The 26,861-nt window shown below is 34.4% G+C and overlaps 1 protein-coding gene across 1 annotated transcript; it reads right to left on the bottom strand.

Annotated features, from left to right (window-relative positions):
* Positions 1 to 6,808: 6,808 nt before the first annotated feature.
* On the bottom strand, positions 6,809 to 20,946 carry LOC123554568 (interferon-induced protein 44-like). The gene is made up of 6 exons (XM_053548038.1): positions 20,695 to 20,946; positions 18,960 to 19,125; positions 18,263 to 18,642; positions 11,236 to 11,376; positions 10,461 to 10,638; positions 6,809 to 7,564 (listed from the first exon to the last, which is right to left on the bottom strand). The coding sequence occupies exons 1-6, from the start codon at positions 20,890 to 20,892 to the stop codon at positions 7,302 to 7,304; spliced, it is 1,326 nt and encodes a 441-aa protein (XP_053404013.1). The 5' UTR covers positions 20,893 to 20,946; the 3' UTR covers positions 6,809 to 7,301.
* Between the last annotated feature and the right edge of the window lie 5,915 nt (positions 20,947 to 26,861).

The raw sequence follows: 26,861 nt of genomic DNA, 5'->3' as shown, positions 1-26,861 counted from the left end.
TGTCTTTATTGCCGCGGCGGTCCGGGGTTCGATTCCCGACGCGGTCATCTTTATTTCTTGATTTGGAATTTTTGAAATATTCTAGAAACAATAACTCATATTCAAATGTTCATAATATGGCCAAAAACTTCAATTTGAAAGAAATATTATTTTTTAGGCAAATCTGGAGGAATGCTGCTTTAAAGTTTTTTTTTTTGATAGTCATACTTTGTCATACTTTGGCATGTTTAATAAAATGTTATTAATTTGTGCCTCATTTATTGTCAGAACAATTGTTCAGTTTTAGCTGAAATTAAAGTGAAGATCATAGTCCAAGAAATCCGTGCATAAAAAGGGTCGAATTGTGCACCTTCTGTGAAAAGCATGAAATCTGGCATGGTAGTACATAAATACCATACGCATCATTTAAGACTGCCAAGCGGTTTGTGGATATCAAAAATGGCCGCCAAAATCCAAGATGGCCGCCGTAATTCAGTTTACTAAAAAAATGGCAAAACAAATGTGTGTATCCTGTAATAAAGCTTTGGAATAATAGTGGAATATATCTTACGCTTCGAATATGTTTACCATTTATACAAAAAAATCAGTATGGTCACCAAAATCCAAGATGGCTGCCAAAAATAATCTTTTATTTGAAACTGGCGAAATAATTGATTACATTACATAAAAGGATGTTACTTGGAACAGTTATATATAAAACATATACCCTTATATAAGCAAGACCATTATATTGAAACAAAAACATAATGGTCATTATATTCCAAGATGGCCAACACTATGACTCTATTTATAGATTTCATACTGACACTTGATTTTCTTTTCTAACGTATACAAGCCATGTTATATATATTGTGCGGACTGAAAATACAATTTTCTTATCCTATTTTACTTTTATTCCCTGATATTAAACAGTAATGTATAAAAGCTGGTTTCGTTTGTTTACGTGAAAAAAATTATCAACGAAAGTTGTCCTCACCCCAGCCTCACTGTTTAAATGAGGCCATAAGTTAAAATAGTATCTAAATTTTCAAAGGACAAAGGTCAGATATTGATTTCAAACCGATTCAAATAAGCAAAATATTGTTTTACCAACTTATTTCATGTGAAGTTTTTGTTCATATTTAATAATTTTAATAAATGTTTTGATTAAATGATTGTGATTACAAAACATTATGCAACAATTGGCTTGGACAAGTATATAACAGGTACTTCTAGGGTCAATAATGCATATGTTAGTGTACAGTACATAAGGTAAAAGACAAAACTGTTTTGTATTGATACTAGTTTCCTTTTCAAAGCTGAGACGAAAAGTAAAAAAGAACTTTGCAATACAGACACAGATGTATACATGTAGTATTTAAGTTTCTTAACAATTATTATTATCATGTACAAAAAATACGATTTTCAGTCCAGATGTGTATAAAAGGTATATAAATGTTTTAAACTACACATTTTAATAGCCAAACCACAATAACATATAGTTTGAAAATAGTATATAAATGTGAAAGAACTATTAAGTCCTGAATTTGTGCTATTGTCTATTTATTGTCCTGTTTATAAGCAGTCCTTAATTTGTGCTACTTACATACCCAATAATTTGTAAACAACTTGCCAACCTGCTGCTATGTATTGTTATACTACTGAAATTACTTTACCATATCTAGACCTGTTTACATAATTTTCTGAAACAGTGGTAATAATATGGCTAGTTTTTGGTCGCGGATGCAGTGTTGTTATATTTCATGGTTCTTCAGGATCGTGGAATGCGTTCAATATCCGCTATAATAGAATTCCGCTGAAGCTAATGCTAGGAGGCGTGAGGGGAGTTGCACTGCCCATTTCCTTTTATGAACAGACTCAGTCAAATCGAGTCTGCTATTATTTTGTATAGTTGTAGTCTATGCGTGCAAAAATCTAAAGACATGATTTTTATTAGTATGGCATATAGTCTTGATAATATTAGGAAAAATTAACATCTGTATAATGTTAGGCTTCTACTAATGATAAGCATGTCAGATGTATGCTCACCAGATAAATAGGGTATTAAAAAAGCTTTGTCTCATATGCCAAGAAACTGCCAATCATCCCCTGCAATGTCATGCAAACCTGAATCAAAGTAATGCAGACTTGAGAGAGGTTGTACCACTCAATGTACAGTATCAAGGGACAGTACCGCATGACTCCAGTTATGGCATATGAACAGCCACTGTATGCAATCGCTAAACAGATAAAGCGAAATAGGCCAATAACATATGGTGAGAATAAGGTTTTGATCACACCGGGTGGATTGTATTATAAAGATAGCCGCATGGAAGCCTATTTGTGACCAGCTAGACAACAGTAGGTGGACTGCACACTACACGTTGAGACTATGAATCAGTAGGCATCATGTTGTGTTTTACATTTGACCTTACCCAACTGTTGTAAAAGGCTACCCTTTGACATCTGAGACGTTGTCATCCTTTCGGAAAAGAATCCAGACATGTTTCGTAAATTTTCTACATTCTAGCCAGTTAACTGAAAAAAAAAAAAAGAATTCATTTCCGGTTCCCTCCATGTTGGGTAGTTTGCTGTCAGAAACAATTCTAGAACTACTGTCAACACTCGAGAATCTGTCTACGATTGTAACATTAAGTGAAGCATCCATAACTAATGCGGGGCTGCAATTTTAACAGACTGAAAACGGGTTCCACTAAGGGTTTATTGAATATTCACCATAGGTACTTTAACCATACATATAAAAGTTCTTCCAAGAATTTTCAACAGATTTGACATCGAATGAGAAATCTACTTGTAGGATATTCTCAAAGCTGATCCGACCCCATTATTCTGTTGTGAAAAATGGAAGAAAGCAGCACCTCCCTTGTAAGCAACATCGGGGCTTACAGTGTGGCATCTGCAATTTCCAAATGTAGTGCAATATTGCCATTATATAAATAGTTTGTTGTCCTTTCGTACGACAGAACATGTGCAACAGAATTATCGTGTCAATACTGCCATAATGGAGCTGTTAACATATAAGGGAAAACAGCCTTACTGTGAAATACCAGGAGAGGGGTACTAAACATGGTTATTTGTCCATCTCTTCAATTATTATTTTGCAAAGAAACATGTTTAAACTATAAGGGCAGGTTAAATCTTGGGTCAGTCAATGACAGAAGAACAACACATACCAACATGGGCAATCAGGGCTTTGTATGGATAATTAATCCAATGGAAATTACTATGACCTACGAGGTCAGTTATGCATTTTATGAGCATATTTTACCAAGCTTTATACAATCATGTTACGTCTCACAGTATTCATACAATTTGCTCAACTGACGCAAGATTTTCATGAAAAAAATATTTTATGGCGGCCGTTTTGAATTTTATTAGCCATGATATTAAATTCATTTATTCAATGCCAGCTTTACAATTGTTAGAGGAGCACATTATACAAATATTTAAACTACCATGCAATGTTTCAAAATATTGACAGTATGACAAAGTCGCGTTCAATTTTCATGGAAAATGTTTTGTGGCAGCCATCTTGAAATTTGTCGGCCATATTGAATTTGTTTATCCACTGTAAGCGTAAATTTTTTTGAGGAGTGTACTTCACAAATATATGTTCTAAATGTACCATGCAACGTTTCGTAATTTTCGCAGAATTCGTCCATTAGAAGAGCGTTTTTCATGGAAAATGATTTTATGGCGGCCATCTTGGATTAGGCCACCATATTGATTTTTTTTCTGTTTGCATATAGAGCTTATCTGTAGCTAAATATTACTTTCTGCTACATTTTTCTTTTTTTCTCACCATGTATACAGTTATAGTGCATGTTTTACAAAAATGTTAACTATGGCGGCCATCTTGAATTTTGGCGGCCATTTTGAATATCTACAACCTGATCCCAGTCGAAAATGAATAACAATACATCCATCTGCAATCATGCAAAGTTTCATACTTTTCACAGAAAGTGCACAACTATTTCACCAATTTCTTGGACTATCAGTTGATAGACACAAAATACAGTTAAAGATCCGTGACTTCTGATTCAAAAAGCTTTTAACTGGGTTTGTTCACATAGATTATTAATTTTTACAAATATCTCCCTGGAAGCATGTATTGCGCATTCAAAGCTGGTTGAAGTAGTTCTTTCACGAAATGAATTGACACCTTCGTGTTTTATCATGTTAGTGAACGACACTCAATGGCAAAATATACAGTCAAATAACATAGTTACGGACATAGGAAGCGATGATACAGACACCTGTTTAATGCATATAATTTCCTTCATTACTGAACGAAAATGCTCAGATATTGCATGTTTCTTGAAATACAGAGACAAATAACTTTTAGACTATATCGGTTTGAAGACGCACCTTAATGCTGAACAGATATATAATTCTGTAAGGACAAAAGAAAAGTAGTTTGTTTAAAAATATAATTTACAAATTAATTGAATCAAACGTGTCGATCGCCAATCTTTTATTAGTATTTTCAGACACGTGCTGTTTTACTTTCAGGACGAACTGGACAGTCGCTTTAAAAACATGTCTGCTCCAGTTACGAAGTAAATTATACGGTCGGCTAAAAATCATACGAAAATCTAAATCTCAATATTAAAGTACTGGAATATAGAAAACATATCATATGCAATACAAAGGGACAAAATAACATAAAACTATAAACGTACTAACCTAAGACAGGGTTAAAAATGTATTAAGATTTGCAACCAGTGTCAGACGTATACTGGTGTAAATGTAACATATCTCCGCCTCGCATCAGTATGCAATGAATAAAACAGCTTGCAAATGTACGCATATGTACACTAAGAAATCAGTGATCAAATACCAACAATGTGACTATGTCAACATACTTACAGGTTATTAGCTTTGTATCGGGAAATATGCACGAGTTCTTCAGCGGAAATATTCTTCCGCTGAAGAACGAGTGCATATTTTCCGATGCAAAGATAATAACCTTTTTATTACATACGCATCTACACGTATAAATATAGTGTAAATATCATAAATATGTTCAATCGCCTGAATAGGATTGACAATACTGAACTAAATAGAAAAAAAAATAGTGCAACAACACACACTGCATTACGTCACGCACCCGATATGAAACTCAGGCGTCAGTGTATGGAAAAATATTCACGTTTCCGGTACCACTGTAACTTAACGGGGAATAGAAACGTGTATGTAATAAGATACGATATCACGATACAATAACTCAATAACACGATGCATATACACGAAATTAACATAGCATCTTCGTCTTATCGTATTATCGTACCTTGGAAGAGGTTATGTTCGAGTTAATGTAACTTATCTGAGTAGCCAGTTGTTCTGCATAAGAAACGGTGAGAGTAATCTTGAAAAAGGAAAGATCGTCAAGCTTGATTCTTTTCCTTATAGCTGTGGCTGGTGACTGAGTTTCAAATAATTGACAAAGGAAGTGAAGTAAACTCTAAACTCTATATAGCAAAGGGTTTAAACCTTTTTTTAACAAAAACACGCCAAGACTGTTTTGGCACATATAATAAAAAGCTACTGTGAAATCACTAATATTCGCGGGGGACTAATTTTCGTAGATTTCGTGGTTGAGTCAATCCACGAAATTTAATCCCAACGAACATGTAAAATACCTATTCATTTTATGTTCAAAAATTGAAATCCACGAATTCATACCTCCATGAAATTGCCGTTTTTACCAAAACCACAAAATTTTATTCCCACAATATTAAATGATTTTACAGTAGGTGTTACATCACCCATCGCATTTAACTAATTAAATTGACACACGGCTTAGAACTAAGAAAAGTCAGTTTTACGACTCTGACTTTATTCCCACAATATTAAATGATTTTAAAGTAGGTGTTACATCACCCATCGCATTTAACTAATTAAATTGACACACGGCTTAGAACTAAGAAAAGTCAGTTTTATGACTCTGAAGATTGATTCCAAAAAGTGTACTGAAACTCTTGAAGGGACGCCTACAGAAACGTAATATGAATAATAAAGAAAACTGGTACAAAAAGTTTCAAGTTTCTAGTTTATTTATTTCAACGCAGAAGGTCTGAGACCCATGTGGCAATACAACAATACATATAAATATGGCAACATGTAAAAGAAGTATATATCCTAATGACATATGTAAATTTCTCATAATATTAATTTTATTTTCCAACAACATTCTATTCAGTAAGATATTGAGTATACATGCAAACACCAATGTTCACGCAATTTGAAATTTATCGCTGTGTTAACAACATTTACAAAACGAATATTTTCGAATAAAAATCTTTTAATTTCATAAATATTTCTGTCTTCTCTTAATCTTACAAAATTCCTGATCGAGTCACGTCTTGCTCGAAAGCGAAACTTTAACTTTGTAAATATTTAATATATAAAAAGTGATGTTCTATCTATCAAGACTCGTAAATAAGACATGAAGTTGTCTTTTCTATATGAATTAAAAAAGGATTTGAATTAGTGGCCTTTATACCGCAAAGTACGCGCAAAGACATTCCTTTGCCGTCCTGTTAGCGCGGTAGTGTTTGCAGATTTTGTTTGTTTGTTTTGGGTTTAACGCCGTTTTTCAACAGTATTTCAGTCATGTAACGGCGGGCAGTTAACCAAACCAGTGTTCCTGGATTATGTACCAGTACATACCGTAGTGTTAGCAGAAGAATATGAATCGAAAGAATGTTGGGTCGATCCCTGGAAGTGGCGTACATGTTTATGACGATTTTATAACAAGAAGCTTCGTACATAAATTGTGGATTCTCAGATCAATTTTGGATTCATGAAGAAGTATTTGAAAATAGGATCAGTGGTGGTTTCAAAAGAATGACGTCAGTAAAGTTATTAAATATTAACAGATCCACACTCTTGGCTTCTACTTTATATAGTTTAAGAAAACGACAATGTTTTTATATGTACTTTCTAAAAAAGATACCGGTAATTGAATATGAACATAAATCGTAGCATGTAGTCTATATGCTTTTAACATACATTTTATAAGTCTGATTAAATAATATGTTAGATCAAGTTTGAATTGGATTTAAGATGACTTATCAAATAATTTAACGCAAACAGTTTAGTACATTTGTATGTGCAGATGATTCTCATTTTATTAAATGCTCTTGATAATACAACAAACAAATACTGGATAAAGTATGTACATGTATGTGTATAAATACGTTGAAATGTTCACATAAAATTATGTAAAATTATGCACAATGAATCTTGTTATATCTGTATATTGTTACAATTTATTATTACAATATGTCAGACGAACTTCAGTTTTCCTCTACAAAATCCGATGCAAAATGAACTATCTGTCTCAGAGCAAGCAACAGCGGTATGCTTTTCAGCGGATCCAGGGTGATTTCTCCCTCGTAATTCTTCACGGGGTGAATGTTGGATAGTGGAATTTCGAAAATTTCAGACGCCTTCTTTACTGCCTTCTTGACTTTTGTGCTTTTGAAAATGTTCAAAATATCTTTCGACACCTCTTCACATAGAAGATCTGCTTTTGTGAGAATAAGGACCCTTGGTATATCTATAAATAAGAATAAAATGACATGCTTAAATAGACAGTGCATGTTGTATTGCTGGATAAACGATTACCTTTTTGCAGAACCTTGCGTCTGACGTAAATATACATCTATCTTTAAAACAATTGCTACAATTTACCTGCAGTCGACAGGTCGTGACTGTCCTAGACAAAAAATGTTGTTTTTTAAACCTAAATGACCGATTAACTTTAAATATTACGGATACATCACATATATATAATAAAGATATATTCAAGATGTTTCTGATTTTTGTGATTTTTTTGCGAAATGTTACGTAATTCTAGTTGCAGTTTTTTGTGTTATTACACGTCATCTGGGCCGCTAGCGCGATGCTATGAAATTACCCCTAGTTTTGTACCGTGCGACGTCATTTTATCTTAAGAATTAAAGTTGCAAGTTGACATGTTGCTGGTTAAACAAAACCAGTTATACTAAATTGTACATAAATGTGACATAGTTGTAGAGCTAGTATACTTAGCTATTGAACTACTCCCATACATTAAACGAAATTGCCAAGAACTCCGCTAAACTATAAGTATTTATTGAACAACCTAGTGCTTTGAATGAAATGCTAAACCATGGCAATCTGTATGGGCCATTTTGTAATTCTTAAAGAAAGCCACACTATTATTGAAATCGGCATCAATTTAATACTAATTATAAAGATATTAATACATATGTACCGTACTTTGACTTTGGGATATTTTCGTCATGGTTATTTTTTCGCCTATTTCGCCACCCACATGAAGTGGCGAAAATATAACGCTCCAAAATAAACCCATGTCCAAAAACCTGCTAATCTACATTGACTACCTATTGCAAATACCTGACATCGGGTATGAAAGGATAATTGCTTTTTTTATTACCTATATTGTTACAAAAATGTGAAACCAGAGAGTTTCTCACCTTGACCAATTTTTATTAAATCTATTGAATACGTGTAGTTGATAATCGGCAATTAGAATTGCGGTACACTTACTAAACATGGTTGTCACATTGTGAAAACAACCATGTCTATTCTCAAATATTTTCAACCCAAACAAAAAGAAGTTCTCCTACCAGTAGAAAAAAGCAGCGAGGACTGTAATTTACGCGAGTTGTGTAATGTGGAATTACGAGAAATATACAATGAAATACCCGACCACAAACATTTTAAATTGAGAGACGGTACGGCAAAAAGACATTCATGAACATTTTAACGAATTTTATTGCTTTTATATTTTAATACAATTTCCAATATATACCAGATATAATAAAGTCACATGTATGCAGTTTGTGCTCGCAGAAAAGTCACCTCCCTTGGATACTCTTCAAAAATGTCGGTAATGTTGTTGGATTTTGATGAAATTTTCGGGCAAATTTTCGCCACCTATGTTAGATTGCGAAAAATACACACGCCAAAATAAAACCACTACATTGTGAGTTGAAAGGGCTAAAATTTGCCGACACGAAAATATCCCAAAGTACGGTATTTTGTTAACTGCTGATAAGCCTAGTCATCTTTTTGCTGAATTTCTTTCAACTTTACAAAACAATAGAATTACAATTGTAACACTTTTTGAAAGTATGTTATATGAATCTTGCAACAGACATAACAAGTCAGTCTGAAAGACAGCTATATCCCTCGCCGCAGTAATGGATAGTGAAAGGGTTGGTGGTATTAGGTGGAAGCATTGACGTTATTAAGTATATTTTATAGTCCATATATGTCAACATCAATGAATTTGATAATTCTTCAATGAGTTTATCGAATACAGAGTGGATACAAAATGGAAGGTTCAAACATTTGACCTCGAGTTGTGACCTTAACCTTGAGCCGACATGGCTGATTCATGAGTTCTGCACATTGTCGTGATGAAGTGATCATTTAATCTAAGTTTCATGGAAAGTCTTCAAGAGGTTTATGAGATACAGAGCGGACACAAAAAGGAAGGCCCGAACCTTTGACCTTGAGCCGACATGGCTGCCTCCAAAGTTATGCACATTGTCTTGATGAGGTGATCATTTGACACAACTTTCATGAAAATCCATCAAGGGGTTTAGGAGATACAGAGCGGACCCAAAATGGAGCGCTGAAACATTTGACCCTGAGTTGTGACATTGACATTGAATCGACATGGCTGACTCAAAAGTTTTACACATTGTCTTGTTGAGGTAATCATTTGACCAAAGTTTCAAGAAAATACTTCCATGGATTTAGGAGATACAGAGCGGACACAACGTGTTACGGACGGACTGAGACCGTTGCTGTAACAATCCACCACTCGTGGCGGGGAAATAAAATAGATTTGAAACAAATAAATTTCGTTTAATTGTTAGCCTAAATGTCTATGCGCATGCATAAAGTATTATTTTGTTATTTTGCAATATGTAATGTTTGAACAAATGTTAAATTAATTCTAATTTCATTAATAACAAGTTGATTGAAATCTATCATTTGAAAGTTTTCTTTTACTTCCATACGCGGAAAAGCGTTAGATTATCGTTGAAAATCCAGATACTTGTGTTATGTGTGTTCAAAGTAAAATGTCAATGCATGGTTTATAATTGTCTGTTGTAGAACAAGATTGACCGAATAATGACAATACATTTTACTATAATAATAAATATTTAAATGGGGACCTACATATCCAAGAGGTTAAGGTCGCTCACTTTGAATCACTTGCCCCTCATCGATGGGCGACGAATTATTCGTGTGAGGAAGCCATCCAGCTGGTTTAAAGAAGGTCAGTGGTCCTACGTGATGAAATCGAAGGGGCACCTTAGGTCTTCCTCGACCATCAAAAGTTGGAAAGATGGCATATGTCCTATAATTGTTTCGTTGTGACGTTAAACCAAACAAAAACAAAACAAAACAAAAATATAGCAGAATATATTTACTGCGTCTTTTTATTTCTTCTTGTAGTTGGGTGATTTTTTTCTTCATGTCATAAGATACTGAACCGTAAGCTACTGCTTGGCTATCAATCACAAATATTACACAATGAGTCTTTTCCTCCGGGTCGGGATTTGGGTTGTAATCAGAATGACTGAAAGTCAACGGATGTCGCGGGTTAAACTAAAAGAGATAATTTAATGTAGGACTATGTTAATGTGCATTATCGATTTACAACCTAAAATTTAGCAAACCAAATTACACAAGCGCTCGCAAATTATTAACTAGTTAAAATGCATCATTTTATTTTAATGAATTTATAGTATTAATTTCATCTGACACAAACAAACAGGTTTAATGAAAATTGGACAATGTCGGTCGCCAGAACTAACATCTATATACTGAATGGTATTTAAATTAAATCTTTTGGAAAAAAAGAATACAACCAAGTAAAATAATAGTGGTCTCGGGTTTATTGGGTCTGATTATGAGAGGTAATGGAAACTGCAACATCCCTTACGTTCCCTGTCGTATCCTCAGATAAATTTACCTTTGGGAATTCGGAATCATTTTTAACAAGTTTTATTTTATTACTTTTTTAAAAATAAGTTTCCTCTTTTATTTAGCAGTTGAGGTAAGGCAACGTTTCTGACGTCCCTAGTACCGGTTTAAGTGGTATTCCATTATAATGAAACTTTGAATTAATGCAATGATCCCAAACTTAAGTCACCACTTAGTCTAAGGATATCTTGAAATCTAAAATCGTTCGTCTTAGTCTACCTGATAAGAATTCCTAACGTGTCCTTTGATAAGATTTACTACATCACTGACATGGAATCCTTCTCCTTCAGTATCTTCCACACCCATTGTGTCACAAAGACGAAAATTACTCAGTTTCCCTACTCTATTGAATCTGGTAAACTAAAAGTAGAAATCATTTTGAGTGGTTTAAATGCAACCTACACAAATGCAAAATATTATTGCATGTGTTCATGGATAGTTGAAATATTAGAGTGATATATATCTGGTATTTTCAACATGAACAATATATTTTTCACTGGTAAAGAATTACACTTGAATGCAAAATAATGTGAATAACGTATCATTGGAAATTGTGAAAAAAGTATATTTCGTTAACGTCAAAGACTTATATAGTTACTGCATGGATATAAAGATACATACACGCCTTCATATCAAATAAATCTCACAAAAGTACTCAACTGTTTCTGAAAAAAACGTTGTTAAAATCATAAAAAAATTATATGAAATAAAAAGACATATTTACATAATTATGAAGGCATTGTAAATGAAAATACAGACTTCAAGTAGGAGCTATCTATATTAGATGTATGTGAAGTTAACTGCGTCAAAATACAAGGACTGAAAAAATCATTTAAAAAACGGAGTTAAACCCAAAACAAAGAAAAGGATCGAAGAGAAGTCAGAAAGCTTTTAACCTAAAGCCTGCTGGCGGCATGCGATTCAGCCTTTGTGACCATTGCAGACCAAGATCATGGTCTGCACTGTATGCTTCTCAGTCAATAAATGTTCAGTAACCGCCTCGGTAGCTTAGTGGTAGAGCGTCCGCTTCGAATGCGGGAGGTCGTGGGTTCGATCCCCGGTCGCGTCATACCAAAGACGTAAACAATGGTACTAGTAGCTTCCTCGCTTGGCGCTCAGCATTAAGAGGATAGTGCTAGGACTGGTCAGTCCGGTGTCAGTATAATGTGACTGGGTGGGGTATCATGCCACGTATCTACGGCGTGATATTCCAGTGAGGCAGCACTATAAAGTTGGGCATTGTGCTCACTGCTACAAGTAGACACCGTCGTTTATATGACTGAAAAATTGTTAAATTTATTTATTTATTTGGGTTTTACGGCGGTATAGGTTATATAGCGCCAACCAGGACTACAAATTTTGGTTCACATCTCATTAACATCGAAATAAAAACATGAGGTATGGAATCAAAATTTGTATACCTGCTGGAATCACAGAATTACAGAAAAACCAAGTGTTAAGACCCTATTAGTCGCCTCTTACGATCATGCAAGGGTAAGGCAGTGTTGAAAAAGCCGTTAAACCCGAACATACACATACAAATGTTCGAATGTTAAATTGTATCGCCCGAATTGAATGATGCACAAGTCAATGTTAAATATTTAGCATTATTATCATTATTATTATTATAATTATTATTATACCAGATTTGTTGAGCGCCCGTTTCATATGAAATATACGTTCAAGGGCGCTTTACAATTAAACATGTGACATATCGCAGATATGCAGGAAAATCACAAAACATGGCATATGCAATCATAAAACTGAAACTGAAACTGAATAATTTGATTAACACCTATTTTTATAAAGGATATAAATCAGTGGCGTTGTACATAATAATAGTTATTATTATAACAATATTAATGATGACAATGATAATAATTATTGCCGTATTGTAACAAACAGTCATGACTGCACCCCTCCCCGTGAGGTCATTTTACCCCTATTGCCAATACCAGTGCTTAAAGCATCTGGTACGCCTAGACGAGCTGTATATAGAAGTTCCAAACCGCCGGTTAATGGTGCCATCAGACACTGTATTAGAAAGAAATACCACACACTTCAACATCACAGTTCCAGTTTACAAGTGTTAGACTTTGTCCAGTCATCTCAAAAATTATCTCCCGTATTCTTGAATGAAAAAGTGTGTTTTCAGTGATGTTTTAAATGAACACTATGATGTTGAATCCCTTATTCCTGGAGGGAGTGCGTTCCAAAGCCTTGCAGCGGCTGTTCCAAAACGTCTGTCACCATAAGTTGCGGTTCGAATGTTCGTAGGTAACTTCAGTCTTAGTGAACCATTCTGAGATCGAAAGTCTCGTTTTGGTTGGTACACATTCAGCATTTTCTTGATATATACTGGACCTTTGATATGTAATGTATTATAGGTAAGTGTCAGGATTTTGAATTTGATTCTGTACTTTACAGGTAGCCAGTAGAGATCTTTCAGGATAGGAATAACATGGTCATAGCGGGACGATTTTTTGATGAGGCGGGCTGCTGTGATTTGAACGTGCTGTAGTCTTTTAAGATTTGTTTTCGGTATTTCATGCAGCAGTACGTTACAATAGTCCATCCGTGATGTTACTAGGGCGTTTACTAGAGATTTTGTTGCATCAGTTGTTAGATATTTTCTTATGTGACCAATTTGTCTGATCTGACTATAGCACGATCTGGATACCAAGTTTATGTGCTGTTTCATGTCTAATCTCGCGTCAAGCATTGCCCCCAGGTTCCTAACACAGGACGATGATTTTATTTCAGAGTCGCCAACAGTAATTGTGACGTTTTCAACTAAATGAACAGTTTTGTTTAGGGCGAAAACTATCACTTACGTCTTATCCGTATTTAGCTTGAGCATGTTGCTGTGCATCCATGACACAATTTCCTGAAGACACGCTTCAACACAATATATTGTGTCTGTTCGAGATTGCTTATTCGTTGGTCAGAACGATAGGCATAAATGCGAATCGTCGGCATAAAAATTATGTTTAAGTCCATGTCTTTTGCAGATTGAACCAAAGGCTTCGTGTACATGGTGTAGAATTTGGGTCCTTGAACTGAACACTTGGGAACACTGAAATGCATCTGGACTGGCTTTGATAGTTTTCCGTCTATACACACCGTTTGATAACGATCAGTGAGATGTGATTTCATCCAAGAGAGAGGTTTATTAGCAATTCCGAAATGATATTCAAGACGTTGTAACTATGTTGTGTGGTCTATTGTATCAAATGCTGCTGACAAATCAAGTAACACTAGAATAGAGACCTCACTCTGGTCCAGGGATTCGAGGATATCATTTTGTACTTTCACTAAGCTCAGAAGGGAGAGCATTGGTCTACGGATCGCGGGGTTGCGAGTTCGATCCTCGGGCAGGGCGTATGTTCTCCGTGGCGATTTGATAAAAGACATTGTGCCTGAAATCATTCGTCCTCCACCTCTGATAATTCATTTGGTTAAGTTGGCAGTTACTTGCGGAGAACACGTTTGTACTGGTACAGAGTCCAGGAACACTAGTTAGGTTAACTGCCCGCCATTACATGACTGAAACACTGTTGAAAAACGGCGTTAAACCCAAAACAAACAAACAAAGCTTTCACTTAGGCCGGCTCGTTTGAATGGAATTTCCTGTATGCTGATTGATGCTCTTCAAGCAGATTATTTTGTGTCAAATGTTCTTCAATGCGAGAGTTGGCCACTTTTTCTACAATTTTGGAAACATATGGTAAATTTGACACTGGTCTGTAGTTCTTCAACATATCTTCATCAAAATTTGTTTCTTCAAGAGAGGTCGTATGCGAGAGCTTTTGAAACATTTTGGTACGGCTGAAGTTTCCAATGATAAGTTCACTATTTTTGTTAGAATTGGTGAAAGTTCGGCTGTGCATGATTTTAAAAGCCAAATAGGAATTTGGTCGAGCTTACATAATTTATTCGGTGAGCTGTTAATAAGCTTTTTGACTTCTTCTGATGCTGGACTGAAATTCGTTAAGGGGCAAATGTCAGTGTTCGATTGCATTTCCGTTTCTTTATCGTCTGTGTTTGAATTTGATTAAATTTGTGATGTTATTTTGTTTCGAATGCTTTCAACTTTAACAATAAAGAAGTCACTAAATTCCTGTGCAAGGACCTGCGATGTTTTATCCGAGGGCAGAGAAACCTCGCTAGGTCCGTCCAATAGATGTTTAGTGATCTTAAACTCTTTTTGTCCCGTCCGCAGGATGAAACTTTGTCCAAGAAGTAATCAATTCTAGCTTTTCGTAGCATTTTGTTCATAACAGCACATTGGTTTCTGTATATTTCATGATAATTTCAAGTCTGCTAGTACGCCATTTCCGTTCAAGTTTTCATCTGGTGTGTTTGGTGTCAAGTTTTTCCGTGTACCACGGGCATGTAGGTCTTTGCGTTATCGTTTTTATTCGTAATGGTGCAGGCATGGCTAGGCAAATTGCAAGACAAAAATCCATTCCATCCGTTCATTTACGTAGGATTTAGGAAGAAAGCATTAAAGTCTCTTGCACTTTAGTCATCGCACCAGCGTGGCGGCAAACCTATAAAGTGTCAGTCAAAAGGTATACTAGTACAACTAAACAATGTATATCATCAGACAGCGGTTCCGTCTGACGGCCTCTCCTATACTTCCGCTTATTATAAATACTTACTGATGTTATGTTTTGCAAACGAAGTGAGCAGAATATTTTTTCTAAATGATAAAAGGTCTGAACTTTAGGGGATCAACTATTTATGCCCTCCGTTTTTAGAGGGACGCGTTGGGTACACCTTCCCCCCTCCCATGAATCAGCTAGTGCATATTATGTTTTATATGTCTATAACATGATTCTTAAGCATTTTTAGATCGTCTGATTTCTAAAAGAAATCTACGGCGTATTATCGTCACTTGATCGTCGGCGTCGGTGTCGGCGTTGCTTAAAATGTTTGATTAGATATACATTTTCTCAAATACTGTTAGAGTTACAGCTTTGAAACTTTGCACACTTGTGTGCCATTATTAGGAGACTATGTAGACAAAGACCTCTCTTTTGACATATTGTCCAGCACTTGCAGACGAGCGATGGCACCCGCCCTTAGGCGGTGCTCTTGTTAAAGTTGGAGTAGGGCGGAGTGGAGAGAAGTATGGGAATGGGGTCACCAACATGCTGTAATGGACAGATCATTGTTGTTTGTAGTCAAACATTAAAAATGCATGTCAGGTATGAGCTGAGTTATGCGCCTTAGTCCTGGGGTATTTGCCTTCGGAAAGTTTTTGTATGACACCGTTCTTGTTGGTTTGCCATTTGTGATTTTACAAAACTATACGAACATTCATTTTTATTTAGCTTTGCTGCTAGCACATGATAATTTGATAAACAACTGTGTTCTCGATAACACTGTTGGTCAGGAAAATGAAGACATCAATACAAGTTTGAAATATTGTTTTATAGTTCTAATGTCGTGTATAATGTAATACAGATGTTGACAAAGTTCATCATATTATAGACTTAAGTCTAATAGAACAGACAGTAACGAAACAATGGTAAAAGTAATATAAATAATAACATCTGTAAGAAGATCTATAGAACGCAAAATAATAGCGGACTCAGATTGATTGATACAATCTGTTTATTAAAACAGCTACAGACGAATTCAGTAATTGCTAAATGAGCTATGAATTAAAATATAATGTAAAATGTACCACAAACACATTTTTTAAAGTCAGTGGTACTTTTTAAAATAAAATCTGCATTGACTGATGTTCTCTTATGTTCTCTTAAATAGATATTGCAATTTATCTGGTGAAATTGCAATGATAGTTTATAATAATATTTCGACAAAATTAAAAAAAAAAAATACTGTTTATTAATTATAGTTATGACAACAGAAATGTTATTTCCTTAAAAATGGCATTATAACAGTTACTATGAATGCATGTAAGTTTTGTCATTATGTTTTATACTGAATGCAAGTTTTTGCCCTTAAATACACATTATTATTAAGATTTGCATATATTATAGAGTGAAGTAACAGAAATTGTATTTATATATTGTCAAAATTGAAATACATTATATCATAAGATACCTGCACCGTAGTTTTCATTCAGCTTGTTCAAGAAAATAAGAAAAATACTGAAATTACACACATTTGATATTGTACAAAATATACAGCTATGTGCACCAATTTCCACAACAATTAAAAATGTAGCACATTTTATTTGAAAATTATACGGGACAAGTTTCACTTTCTGGCCAATTTATGCCATTTTTGCGTTGAAACCAATACTTGACTGGTTTTCATCGTTTAAGGTAATGAATAGGCAAACTGAAAATGACATGCGATGACGTCCTGTTTACAAGGAATGCATGTACATTCACTCCACTTTTCTCGGACTTTTTTAAAGTTCTAATTTGCAACTTTTCTAGCACCAGCTTCAACACATATCAGCTATTCCCTGCCACCTTGATTCCAGGCAAAACTACAAATCTGGATATCGTTAACATTAACACACTACGTGTCTGTACAATCTGACAAAAGTACTTCATCTTCTAAAAGAAGATCTGAAAATGATCCATTCACATTCGTCAGCTGTATATTTTGGATTTCCAATATTGTTATTTTTATTTTCGCAAACCCATTTTTATTTGAACCAATCAGACGACTTGTTCGAATGTCAAAGATAAGAAAAATATGCAGTCCGGGGCTCGAACCCGGGACCCCTTGCTTACAGTACGAGTGCCATACCGTCTGAGCTAACCGACTATCTGACACGTTATGTCATAAGACTTGTAAATATGAAAAACCCAGGCTAAATATAGATTGTTTATTCTTGCAAAATGCTGTAAGTAAGCATTCAGATTGGCTAGCGGAAGGGTCGTCAGAACGAGGCTATCAATAGCACGTCTTCAGATCCTAAGCGTAGCGTAATAGGAGATGTACTTTAGTCAGATTGCGTGTCTGTATTATTTCATTTCAGTTTATCTAGCAATGCAAATTATACTTATGCAGTATTTTTCGGGGACCTTTGTCAGCTTGTCGTTAAAAATAGTCTGTCAAATTAAATGAATATGAGCAAATATGAAATCAAATTAATTGTATAAGTGCTTGGTTGTAAGTAAGTACAATCAGCAAAGACGAGCTGTGCCCTCACCACGACGTGCACGTGTTCCCGACGGTGAGGATGAAGTTGTCATATCAAATTAACCCCAAAGTAATTTTCGCGTGTATATCTAAGATACGTTAAATTGCTAACCTTTACAGAAAGCTCATCACCTGCTTTGAGGTCTACAAGTGACGAAACATAACTGCTGTAAGAATTGAAATATCTGTTACTCGAAACTGTATGTGGTTGTACATTTGAAACTAATTCTATTTCCTCCCCATCAAGGATATTGAATTTAGATATGCCGTGCTTAATAGGTTTAGTGGTATCGTTTACATTGGGCTCCCCGTTTGATGGATTACATGACTCAAATAAATCGACGTAAGAGTAAATGAAATATGTGCCATCTACAGGTACGACCAAACGGCCATTTCTGTATCGAATGCCGTATCTTTCAAACCCGCTTGTGTCGTAGAGTTCTCTGCCATGACGCCATTCTCTTACAGGTACCATGTCGGCACCAATATCACCTAGAAAGAACAAAAACCTTGATACACAATACAGTTACCTTACTTCTAGATTATGTAGTCCTTACAGTGTAATAGTTCTTTTTATGTGGTAATTTCATATAAACATAACAATGTGACACATAAAGCAACATGAAAGAATATTGGTCTCTAGCTAACTTATATGCGAAATGTCTTTGGATTAAATTATTGATGATAGAGAGACATAAGAAATGATGTATAATTTTGATGTAATCCAAAATAAAACCGTTATGAATAAGATTTATGATTTTAAGAATATAGAATATATACAATATATTACTAAGTGTACATCATTATACATTTTCTTATGCCAGGCTGTTCTTTTCCTGTGAGTTTGGCGGCCGGCTTCATTTCCCAGAATGCTTTGTCGTAGATACTCATAAGACGGACTCTGTTCTTATCCAGATACTCCTGTTGTCGCTGTTCATCTTCTGTTTTGATTTCATCATATTTCTTTGTAATTTTCTGAGGAAAATTAAGCACATACTGGTATCAACAAAGCAGTCCACTATGTGCAGTTTAGGATTATTCTTTTTCGTCTGTTTTAATAAGTATTGAAGGTAAATTCATAAAACAGTTAAAGCTACTCCCCCACAGTTTTGAATTTGTGATTTTCTCAACATGTTTATTTCCACTTAGTCTGACAAACAATGTGACACTGAAAACTGGGGTAAAATCAGTAAGATGTTGGTAAAGATTCAAGACGAAAGTAACTTTTCTGCATTATTTCAAAAGCGTTGCAATGGTTTACTAGTGTTACTTCCTGCACAATGATTTTGGTCATTTATATGAATATCTTGCAAAAATCTTATATCAATAAGTGTGTACAACTAGTCACCTTCAGAGTACTTATTTTACGGATTTTTGAGAGATATTATTTCCGAATCGCTAAAAATGTGTGTGTTAAACCTTTATTGTATACCTGTATATGTTTTTTTTTGTATCTGTCGCCTGTGACTCAATATATCGTCTTAAAGCTTGAATACAGTGATTATTCACGGTGTGTTAATCCAAAGTATTTGTCAGTGAACTAAAAATACAGTAACCTAATATTCGTCTTTTTCGGTGATGTCACAAAGGAAGTGGGTTTTTAACTCATTCACTAATTTAATATCCGCGGACATTAAATCTATAACTGGCGTACGGAAATAAGTTAAAACCAGTATTAAATGTGAAGATTCTTGTGGCATTGTTTTTGGGTTCAATAGTCTCTTAGACCGAGTTACAAAATGACTTTCGTTCAATAGCCGGAAAATCGCAAGACCATACAGCAATTCATTCACATAAACTGCTTGCCTGTGGCCGGAAGATATACCATTTTGTGATTAGTAGGTTAACGATCCTTGTTACAGTTGTCGTAGTAAAAAATATTTTCCAACCAATAGCAGAATGTTTGGGTTACATGTTTAAATTCCGTGTATTCAGTGGCTGGTTGATCCTCTTCGGTTTCACCTTTACTATTAGAAGATTTCTGACTAATCCATATAGAAATAGTTCCTACATACATTGGACATTTACACAGTGTGTTTAGTCTTTATGTAGCAAATTATCAATTTATTTATTGGATATGTAGGTCAGACTATCGTTTAGTTTTAACATGTTGTTTGGTCGCATGCCGGGAGTTTGGGTTTTGTAGGTCATACTTAATTCAAAACTTAACATGGTGTTTGATTAATGCTAACAGATATTTTTTGTCCAGTCAACAATCGGGCAGATGGTAGATTATTTTGATGGTTTAACATTTATCAATTACAGCCCATATCTTGGCTACATCAAGTGACATTCGAATGAGATAAAGTAAAGGTAATACTTGATAAAATGTGCATGTCTTTAACAGGATACCAAGTCATTTTGACACGCTCATTCTTTGAACATGAATTTTATGTCTGGAGGAAATCCGGTAAAGAAGATAATATTAAAATTTAAGAATTTAGAATTATTTTCCTTGACGGTAATCGGGTATGGTAAATATCTTAGTATTTAACTTTAATCTTTCAAATTTTATCTTAACAGAAGAAAATCGTATTGTCTTACCCTCTCTAGATACTCATGCAAAAGATCAGCCGTTGAACCACATTTTAGAGGACCAAACTCGCTCGGTAGACATATTTCATCATTTCGAACAGTTGTTGGCAAATCGGGCATAGTCCACACCAGAGCTAGAACTGTAGACAGACATAAGACTATACTGATTAATACTGCAACAACAGCTAATTTTAACTTAGTTTCCATTGTATCCAATTTTTAAATTTAAACGTGCTTACTCGCCCGACGCAAACATAATACTCGTTATCAGTTTACGTTAGCGATTTTGTATCGTTTTAAATAGACATTTACAGCTATAGGGAATTTCATGTTCACGGTTTAATGAACATGTTAATTCATATAAGAGATTAAAGGGTGCTGAGAGTAAATATACTTACGACTCTGTTGTAGATATACCTCCTTGTATATCTTGCTTTTTGTCACATTTAAGATGGACGATTCAGTTGTAATAATTGAGTGATCGGGTTTTAAAACACCAACTCTCTTATTATCTATTTTTGCGCATAACAGAATGTGAGAAACGGTACGAATCATGAAAAACTTTTTGAAATACATGTACGGGTAAACAATGCATAAGATTTTTCAACTCCTTGATGATCACATAACTATAACTACATAATTTTAAAATAATTAAAAATGCAAGTAGCAGAATGCAGTAAATACAAGATAGGGATAACATATGTTTTGTCGAGTTATAGCATAATCTCGAAGGATAGGTTGGGATTCTGCGCATCGCATAACACATGCGTTAACGCTATTGTAGCATAATAATAGCAATATATATATTTTCTCCGTCAGTGTCATTAAATGTTTACGGGGGAATATTAGCAGCATTTTTGATCATGTTTATGTCATTTATTTTCCGAATTATCCGCTACAGAGCCGCAATAATTTTATTTTTTGCCGCGAAACACGCATACAGTATATAAAACTGTGTGTTAAATGCGCGTGAGCACATTTACCATTTCGTGCAAACGATAAAACATCAGTTTGTGTTAGAATGTGCCAAAGTACAAGATAGAACTAATATGCAGTTTTATCCCACGTTATCATATGATAAGTGTTGAACCTTTGGGCAGTTTACCGTCAAACTTCGAAAACAAACATTTACTTATATTAAAGATAAATGATTTGACGCTCATGTTCATCGTGTTTATCGCAATTAGTATCGTTCAGGGTTTCAGGCTTTGAAGATGCTGATAGTTTTCTTTCAAATGCACGTTCTTGGATATGCCTCAATAGATAGAAAGTACTTTTTCAAACGTTTAACCTATTAAAAAATTGTTGAAAAAGACGTTAAACCCGAACACACACGCACGCACGCGCGCACGCGCACGCGCACGCACACGCACATACACACACACAATGTACAAATGAATACAATGATAATATTGTATCTGTTGATATTTTAACTTAGATTAGATTCAAATGATATCTAAGCCTTGCATGTAGTCATGCAGTGACAAAATATACATTAGCAAAAGCATTAAATGAATGCATATAATGTATTGAAAGACTAAACTAAACTTAACTAAACTGATATTCAATACATTTATAGAGTCATGCATTCTTAAAATATTCAATATTTTATACTTCTTTAGTTAATGTCATGTAAGCTTACCCATTGTGACTTTTCAAAAAGATTTTCAGTTGTACATGTATTTCTTCCTGTTGGCTGTTGTCCAAATGAACTGCTTTATTTTTAGAAACAAATCATCGATCTAGTTGATAAGCTGCAAACTGTTTCTATTAAAAGGCAGATTATTGGCCATGACAGCGTAACTACTAACGTTATCAGATACGACAGTGTTTAAACTTGGTTTCCCTAGTTCGGTGCATGCTAAGTGACAATGCTTTACCTATGATTTTTGTATTGTATAAAATTAGACTTTTCGGCGTAAACGTATATGCATAAGACCAAAGTTAGGGTTTTCTTAAAATAACAGCGAATAATGTATGATGAGTTCATATTAATACCGCGCCTTACGGCGATGACACAGCTTGGTGTAAAAATCATAACCCTTAGTAATGATCTTGCTTAAGATGATTTTTCTTCCGCCCTACCTCTGATTTTCGCCCCGTAGTTCTATAGCCTAGTGTGAAATGTTTACATATCCACATTTCATAGGCGACTTGGAACCACATATATTAAAGCGATGACCGTTAGAAAATCCGTAGCGAGGCTGTCAGAAAAGAAAAGAAATATATATGTATTCTGGGTCCAACATTAAAATTTATATATTATACTAGTAATCTGGTTTCTGTTACAAGGAAAATAAATATCTTACGAAATCTAAAATCTTTATTTTTCATAGTATATATGACTACAATTGATACACAAAATTAAATATCTCCAAAACGGTATGCTAGTTTTCAATAAAACTTTGCGACGTTTATGTAAACGAGTTTCCTGCGTGTCCAACTTATACGGAAGCGGGCGATTGTCATTATTTTTAGACTGGCCGTCAAGAAGTCTGAAAAATGTGGTAATTCTATACTCATAAAAACATACGATCTGATAAGTTAAGTACATTTATAAGACTATTATATATCATCGAACGTAAAAAAAGTATGTCGCAGTAACATATATTATATAGCTTTGCTTTTAAATTGAATAACAAATTCTCCTCGACCTTTGGAAAAGTACCAAGTTTATAAGTTGTGTCTTCTGCGTCGTTGCAAATTTGTATCATATATCTATACGTTCTACTTTTCGACAAGCTACAATCTGATATATAAATATATATGTCCTGAATGAAAAACTATTTATATATCAATTCGTCCTACTTTTCGATGTGCTAAAATTGTACTACATATGTGAAAAATGAAAACTATATTAAGAACATGAACATGTGGTTTTCAAACAGGAGGATGGCTTCTTCTGTGAGATAAATATATGTATGTTGGATGTAATAATTATTTTATATGGTACGTGATGTGTCTGCATTGCCTTTGTGATATTGTACGTGCTCTAATTTTATGACGAAATGTATGAGGATTAATTACTGAAGATATGATATACACAGACACGTACATGTATACACATGTTGTTAGAGTATAATTAATTCCGGGTATTTAGGCGGATTTACACTATATTGAACAGATAAAATGTAAGTTAATCCATTTATAATTATATTTAGCTTTTATAGCCTTTCACAACCAGATCAGTCACATTTTTAAAATGAAACCTATCCTTAAGAAAAACGATGCAGCAGAAACAAAACTTCCAAACCGTACATACAAACAAAACAGGTAGGATGCATGATTATTTTCAGTTACTTTTTAACATTTTTTAAGCATCTAATACATAACAATTTATGACGACACTTAGAATAGACACCTGCTGCTTTCCTCGAGTTTCTGGTTAGTTCAGTGTTTTCAAACATAATTTTCCATTGTTATATCAAACTTTTCATCTCAAATGTGCATTTTTCAAGAATTGAATTAACGTACCAGAATTACCTTTTTGTACATTTGTGCTTGATTATCAAATAAATCAGTGTTGGTTGAACATGTCTGATAGAATCTCATATATAATTGAGGATAAAAGATACAAATCATTCAGACGCAATGATGGATCACCAACAGCAGGACAAGGAAATTTGTAAAAAAATACAAACAAGTGTTGGATAATTATGATCTTATACACAGTTTAGTTGTAGTTGGGAAGTTAACAATGTTGCGCGGAGGAAAGGAAAGAAAATATTTCTAAACTGTATCTGTGAAAAAAATATGTAGTTGTAGCCAGGCTGTTTGATAGACAATCTATTATTTTTGTAAGAGATCCCTTCTGTCAAAATGATGATTAAGATGTTTTCAATTGTATTATGTCTCTTTGTCCTGAAATATGTAATATACTGATTATTATTCTATACCTATTTTATCTATCCAATCGCGAACGTTCATTTGCAACACGTGACCGTACAATATATTTCGGTATTTGGATGCACGTGCGTACAAAATTCCTGTATTTTCTGTATTTGGACGCACGCGCGTACAAAAAATCCTGTACTTCCTGTATTTGGACGGTTCAACAGTCCCATGTTAAACATACGATAAAGCCCGAAACGCGTGAATGGGCGCTCTATGTACAGAGTTTGATTATGCGTCTTGAAATCTGGATTTAATTTGAGTTTTTTTGTTTACAAAACACAAAAACGATTCAAGGGATAACAATGCTATCTGATTTAGATATTAAAACGTTCGTTAATAATCAAAAACTTAAAAATACAGTAAAAAGGATCATCAGATGTTGGAATATTTGAATAGTCGCTAAAAGAAGCCATTCCGGACGAAACCTAGAAATTGGTATCAGCTCTGACTGTCTGAATAGCTACTCAGCAGTTTTTTTAACGGTAAAGATACAAAATGGAAAAGATTATGAATGGCAGCGGACGGGCGGTCAGCATCCAAAACATGTCTGCTCTATACATTGTAATTCAGTTTTTGTCGGATCTTCACCAAACTTGCTGATAATGTTTGTGGGCATTACATCTCGGCCAATTTCGATAACCAGCCAAATTGTACCAGGCACTCTTTGATTATAGTCCTTGAATTACTCGAAAAACGGGGAATTTAGCCTTGTCCGCTCTTTTAAGTCGAACAGTTTTCATCCGATCTTCACCAAACTTGCTGACAATGTTTGTGGGCATAATATCTCAGCCAAGTATTATTACCACCCAAATCGCCAAATGGCTGTTGTAGGGAGGTTGCACCATATACTTGTTTTAATGATGATACGCAGAAATAACAACATTCAATGAATTACGTATATTACGTATGAAGTGTAATAAATATAGAATAAAAAGGTTATTTAAGGTCTAACATTGTTCTGTATAATATATATTTGCACTCATACCAAGCTGGGAAAAACTAGAAAAGGCAGGAATACAATATTCAGTGAAACATTTTTAATTTAAACTATTATTATAGTAAGATAAAATAGATATAGAATAAAAAGGTTATTTAACATTGTGCATTTTGTGTTAGAATGTGCCAAAGTACAAGATAGGGTAGCTGGGTACTCGTCCAAATATATCTCCGTATTGTACAGAACAATGTTAAATAACCTAATACTCTCATAATGACTGATGTATGATTTTTTCTTGCCCTTAAACAAACACATTGCTGTGTCTTACATGACAGAGACAGTGACAGTTTTCCTTTTGAATTCCTGCCATCCAATCACTAGACTTAACAGTGCTGCCAGTAACAACGCATTTAATATTGATTTAACAGACACCGGACGATAATTTTGGTAGACCTTCTCCTAAAACACAGAATATATTTTTTCTTGACATGATGTGTGAAACTTATTTCTTTGAACAGAATATTTTAAAGTGTTAAAGTTACAAATATCCCCCGTTCTTTATCCAGTTTCATTGTGATAGATACGTGTGCATAAATTCTTTACATAAGACACTATTTGTAATAAAAATGGTTCCTGCGAAATAAATCTTGTTTTTGTTATTTACAAAAAGTATCTGATCAGCATTTGATGTTTTATGATTTGGGAGTAAACTCTGTCTTATACCTGTATACCCACTTATGCTGTTAGAAAATGTTATTTAGCCCACCCACTTAGCTCAATTCCTCAATGATCATAATAAAAGTAAATGAGTGTATTAACAAACCGTGTGCGGTTTTCAAACAAAACGGAGCTTTCTCCATCAATGACAATTAACCAAAGCAAAATTTTGTATAGGACATTTATGAAAAATACTTAACATCACCGAACTGTTTTCTCATATATTACTATTTATTTGACAATAAATGCTTAATCGCGACATTTCATAACTTACACAAACATCTATAATTATTGTTTCTTCTCTTGAGAAGGAACACTTAGGGTTGATATTTCACACTTCATTGAACAGTAACGGATACAAGGGTACTGTCAAAAGAATCCGATTACCAGTAGGACGCCATCTTGGACTTGTGTCATTATAGATATCCTCCTCACTAGTGTGTTTTCATGAGTCTTTAAATCAATTCATTACGAAATGCAAATCGGTATTAGGCCGATAAAAATTGTGTATAGTATTTACAAGAGCATCGAATATTTGCTAAAGTAGAATAGAGATTAAAGAGATCTAAAAATAGACTCCTGCTAAATAATCACGTAATGAAATAGTCGCTGGTCACATACGTTTTTA

This window comes from Mercenaria mercenaria, chromosome 7 (assembly GCF_021730395.1).
Source record: "Mercenaria mercenaria strain notata chromosome 7, MADL_Memer_1, whole genome shotgun sequence".
Taxonomy (NCBI): domain Eukaryota; kingdom Metazoa; phylum Mollusca; class Bivalvia; order Venerida; family Veneridae; genus Mercenaria; species Mercenaria mercenaria.
Note: the sequence above shows the minus strand (reverse complement) of the source record. Positions and strands in the feature narration are given on the sequence as shown.

Bases quoted from the DNA above. Each gene is read 5' to 3' on its own strand.
- LOC123554568 (XM_053548038.1), bottom strand. From the start codon at position 20,892: ATGGAAACTAAGTTAAAATTAGCTGTTGTTGCAGTATTAATCAGTATA. The intron at 18,643-18,959 runs GTATAATGATGT...TGTTCTTTCTAG, and splicing joins ACAGCCTGGCATAAGAAAAT to GTGATATTGGTGCCGACATG. The intron at 11,377-18,262 runs GTTAGCAATTTA...TTCTACTTTTAG, and splicing joins GTGATGAGCTTTCTGTAAAG to TTTACCAGATTCAATAGAGT.